Source organism: Helianthus annuus, chromosome 12 (genome assembly GCF_002127325.2).
Source record: "Helianthus annuus cultivar XRQ/B chromosome 12, HanXRQr2.0-SUNRISE, whole genome shotgun sequence".
NCBI lineage: Eukaryota > Viridiplantae > Streptophyta > Magnoliopsida > Asterales > Asteraceae > Helianthus > Helianthus annuus.
The window spans coordinates 53258809-53263675 of record NC_035444.2 but is presented as its reverse complement, the minus strand read 5'-3'; the positions used below and the strand labels follow the sequence as shown (position 1 = coordinate 53263675).

The following is a 4867-nucleotide window of genomic DNA, read 5'->3' as shown; positions in this document are numbered from 1 at the left end:
ACTCGAACTTGAATCTCTTATTGTGGAACGGAGGTCGATCGTATTCGCCGATGTAAATAATGAGAAATGAAAGGGAAATGATGCATAAACAAGGTGAAAGCGGGTTTCCTAGTTTAATTGTTAGGGTAATAAAATAAATAAAAGTTTAATAATATAAAAAGTACAAATAAAATATAAGAAAGTACAAAGATCTTCAATTAAAACACAAACATACGAATATAAACGAATGCAAATCAACGAATGTTCACGAACACGTTCACGAACACCTTACCAAACGTTCACGAACACAATCGAACGAACGAGACCTCTGTTCATGTTCGTTCATTTAACTAATCGAACGAAATTTCTTGTTCATGTTCGTTCGTTTATTAAATGAACGAACATCTCCGAACGGTTCATGAATTGTTCGCTGAACGTTCGGTTCGTTTACAGCCCTACTCATGGTATATCTTGGGGAACAACATCTGCGACAAGGCGTCACTCATCACTTTGATAACTTGCTAACAACTCGAGGACTCCATTTCAAAAAAATAATAATAAAAATAAGAAAAAGCTAAAGTAAACATTCATCAAAAAATTTACTTTACTCAAAAGATCCCTCGACTGTTAAGCTTAACGATGTTTCTTATTGCAAGTCAGCATCGAATCATTGAGCATTCTAAGAGGTGTAGGGTTCAAATACTGCGAAATGAAGCTACCGATAGTTAATAAAAGTAGATTAGGAATTGGAGCCACGTAAAAAGAAATTCCTTGCTACAACTGAGGAAAAAGGACGGTTTCTAATAGATTGTACAAACTTGTTTACATTGTTGGCGTTAAGCATTAGAGCTTAGAGACCAATTGTCATACAACATTAATACCATGTTTTTATTTTTTTTAACGGTAAACGAATCCTCTAAATGAGGTACCGGCGAAATTCACTACATCAGGATACACTCGCTTTCGAATTGGGGAAAATCTTCACCTAGGGCCGAAGCCCGTGAACACTCGCCCAAAGGCACGACGGCACGGCACGATGAGGTAAAACTCACTCAGTTCAAGATTGTATATTTTGGGTATTAATATCATGTTTCTAACATGCTAAAAAGATTGTATATTTTGGGTATACTATAGTCAATATTTGGGGCCTTCAAGAAATTGGGTATACTATAGTCAATATTTGGGGCCTTCAAGAAAAACTATTAAGGGGTGCAACCATAAGTTATGCCAAAGTATAGGGAGTGTAAACAAACATTGCCCACCAATAAATACCCCGTTTGTTAATCATATTGTCACAAGGTTCACAAAGTTCTCTCTCAAGATGGAAGTAAGTGGAGTAATAGTGATCATATTGGCATTGAGTGCATTCGGATTGTTTAATTGGTTGTGGTTAAAACCAAAGAGGATGGAAAAGTTTTTAAGAAAGCAAGGCCTCAAGGGAAGTTCATATAGATTCTTTTCGGGAGACTTGCAAGAGATTGTGAAGTTGGCTGTAGAGGCCAAATCAAAGCCCATAAAACTAAACGACGATATCCTTCCTCGAGTCTTGCCATACGAGCATAAAGCGGTTACTGCTTATGGTATACGATATAGTGATTGTTATACTATTTTGTTACTTTTGTAGTGATGTGGATTTTGATATAGAATTGTGAACATATATATCTTCTATTATTAACCCAAAAGATATCATTTGTTTTCTGTATAGGAAAAAACTTCTTCACCTGGATGGGTCCCACACCAATTGTGCATTTTAGTGAACCAGCTTTGGTAAAGGAGATCTTGAGTAATGTCTATCAATTTCATAAGCCAAGTGGTGGAAACCCTTTAAGAAAATTGCTAGAAACAGGTCTAGTAAACAAGGATGCTGATCAATGGACCAAACACAGGAAAATCATGAATCCTGCTTTCCATGTTGAGAAGCTAAAGGTTTGTTCTTATTGTCTTAATTGTGGATATCCATAACAGCAAAAAAAAAAAAAAAAAAAAGTTAAATAAATTATCAAATAATAATATTTTTCCTTTTAGCATATGGTGCCTGCATTTTATACGTGTACTGCTGAGATGATTAACAAATGGGAAGATATGTTAAAGACCCAAAGCTCTTGTGAGCTGAATATTGTGCCTTATTTTAAAAGACTCACGTGTGATGTAATTTCGCGTACTGCATTCGGTAGCAGCTTCGAGGAAGGCCAAAGAATATTTGAACTACTAATAGAACAGGTAGACTTGCTTGTCAAGACTAGGCAATCAATCTACATTCCTGGAACAAGGTGAGTATAACATAACTTCTTATTAGAGATTGTTGGTAATATAGAGATGCAATTGAAGATCAAGATCAATAAACCTAATCAAATACATCTTCCTATATACATAAACCTATTTTACAATATTGTACCTAATTAATATTTAGTTTAACTTCCGATAGAGATAAACTTGAAAACGGATAAAATTGTCATTTAAAATACAAGGAAACCTAATCAAATACATCTTCCTATATACAAAAAGATAATCATATTTACTGGATTTTCAAATTTAATGAAAACCTTATTTTCAAGTTTATCTCTAATACTCTTTTCTTCTCATAAATGGAGATAAAAAGATTAATACTTTATGTTGTGTTGTCTTAATGATATAAATATGACCACAAAAATTCCATTTCTGCTTGCAGTTGGTTACCAACAAAAAGAAATAACAGGATGAGGGAAATTGACCGTGAACTGAAGACATTAATAAGGAGTCACATAGACAATCGAATAATCGCGATGGAACGAGGGGAAGGTATGAAGGATGACTTGTTGGGCATACTACTGGATTCAAATTTTAAAGCAATAAAAGAACAAGGGAATAACAACTCTGGTTTAACTATCGATGAAATTATCGAAGAGTGTAAGTTTCTCTATGTTGGAGGACATGAGACCACACTGAATTTTCTTGTTTGGAGTATGGTGCTGTTGGCCCAACACACAGATTGGCAAGACAAGGCTAGAGATGAAGTTTCACAATTCATTGGGGATAACATACCAGACAAAGATGCGTTGAATCGTTTAAAAATCGTAAGTATTTTCATCATTTGTAAGAAGTAGAACCATGGGCAGGATGGTCCGCTCACCCCCACCATGACAAACTTTTGGACTTTTTATAAAAATATATGACGGTTTTTTTTTTTTTTTTTTTTTTTTTTTTTTTTTTTTTGTAAAAAAGCATGAAATTGACGCTTTAGATGTAGCCAATAGATAAAAAGTTCTGATTCTGACACCGTCCTTTGATGTTGTCTACCTTTTCATCATTTGTCAATTTCGTTCCTTATAGTATTTTATTCGTTATGTGTTGCAGCTTGGCATGTTTATAAATGAGGTACTTAGACTTTACCCACCAGCGCCAATGACGCAACGCATGATACATCAGGAAACCAAATTAGGGGACATAACATTACCTGCTGGATCTATGTTACATTTGCATATTATGCTTTTGCACCATGACCGTGACGTATGGGGTGACGATGTGAAGGAGTTCAAGCCCGAGAGATTTTCTGATGGTGTGTCGAAGGTAACTAAGGGTCAGGCATCATACGTTCCTTTTGGTGTGGGTCCACGTATATGTATTGCGCAAAATTCTACTTTAATGGAAGCAAAACTGGTACTCGCAATGATTCTAAAACGCTATCGCTTGGAACTATCACCATCGTATACGCATGCCCCGCACGTCTACGTCACTCTTGAAGCTCAGCATGGAGCTCATTTGATACTACATAAACTTTAATTGATGTAAATGAAATGCATATGTTACTACTTTGCTTTGTTTATGCGAGTGTAATAAGTTGTCGCCTTTAATAAAAGTTATGTTTAATGTTATAACCGAGATATTTTAATTTTTGGCTAAGTTCAAATTATATTTCTATTCCCCGTAATAAACTGTAACTAAGATTTTATTCAGACTAAATTAAGTGGTCATGATCAAGTGACTCCTTAAATTAAGCGGTCACGATTCAGACACTAGAAGACATGCTTCGGGCATGTGTTATTGATTTCGGCAACAGCTGGGAAAAGCATCTCCCTTTGGTGGAGTTCTCGTATAATAACAGTTATCACACCAGCATTCAAGCCGCTCCATTTGAGGCATTGTACGGGCGTAAATGCCGGTCACCTCTCTGTTGGGCAGAGTTGGGGGATAGTCAGATCACGGGTCCAAAACTCATAGTGGACACCACGGAAAAGATTGCACAAATACGACAACGTATGGCGGTAGCTCGTGACCGTCAGAAAAGCTACGCGGATAAGCGTAGGAAGCCATTGGAATTTCAGGTCGGGGACCGGGTTTTACTCAAAGTCTCACCCTAGAAGGGTGTGGTTCGTTTTGGCAAATGGGGCAAACTCAATCCGAGGTATGTCGGACCATTCGAAATCGCAGAAAGAATAGGCAAAGTGGCCTACAGACTAAACTTACCAGCTGAACTCGGTGCAGTTCACAATGTTTTTCACGTGTCGAATCTGAAGAAGTGCCTGTCAGATGAGACCCTCATAGTTCCCTTGAAGGAGCTCACTATCGACGAGCGGTTGCAGTTCGTCGAGGAACCTGTTGAAATCACGAACTAGGATGTTAAGGTCCTCAAGAACACGAGAATCCCTCTTGTTCGAGTTCGTTGGAACTCCCGTCGCGGCCCAGAGTTCACCTGGGAGCGTGAAGATCAAATGAAACTCAAGTATCCCCAGTTATTCGGAACCAATGCAACCACTATTGAGGCTGAAGCTACTACTGAATTTCGGGACGAAATTCCAAATCAACGGGGGGATGATGTGACACCCCAGGAAAACCATTGAACGATACAACTCACCTAGCTTCCTCAGTAACCGCATGCTAAATTCCAGGACGAAATTTCATTCAAGTTGGG

The 4867-nt window shown here is 37.6% G+C and overlaps 1 protein-coding gene across 1 annotated transcript; it reads left to right on the top strand.

Moving 5' to 3' along the window:
- Window positions 1-1259: 1259 nt before the first annotated feature.
- On the top strand, window positions 1260-3833 carry LOC110895002 (cytochrome P450 CYP72A219). Its single transcript, XM_022142259.2, has 5 exons — window positions 1260-1559; window positions 1685-1905; window positions 2005-2249; window positions 2648-3032; window positions 3313-3833. Exons 1-5 carry the CDS (start codon window positions 1301-1303, stop codon window positions 3736-3738), a joined length of 1536 nt encoding a protein of 511 aa, XP_021997951.1. The 5' UTR covers window positions 1260-1300; the 3' UTR covers window positions 3739-3833.
- Window positions 3834-4867: the final 1034 nt, after the last annotated feature.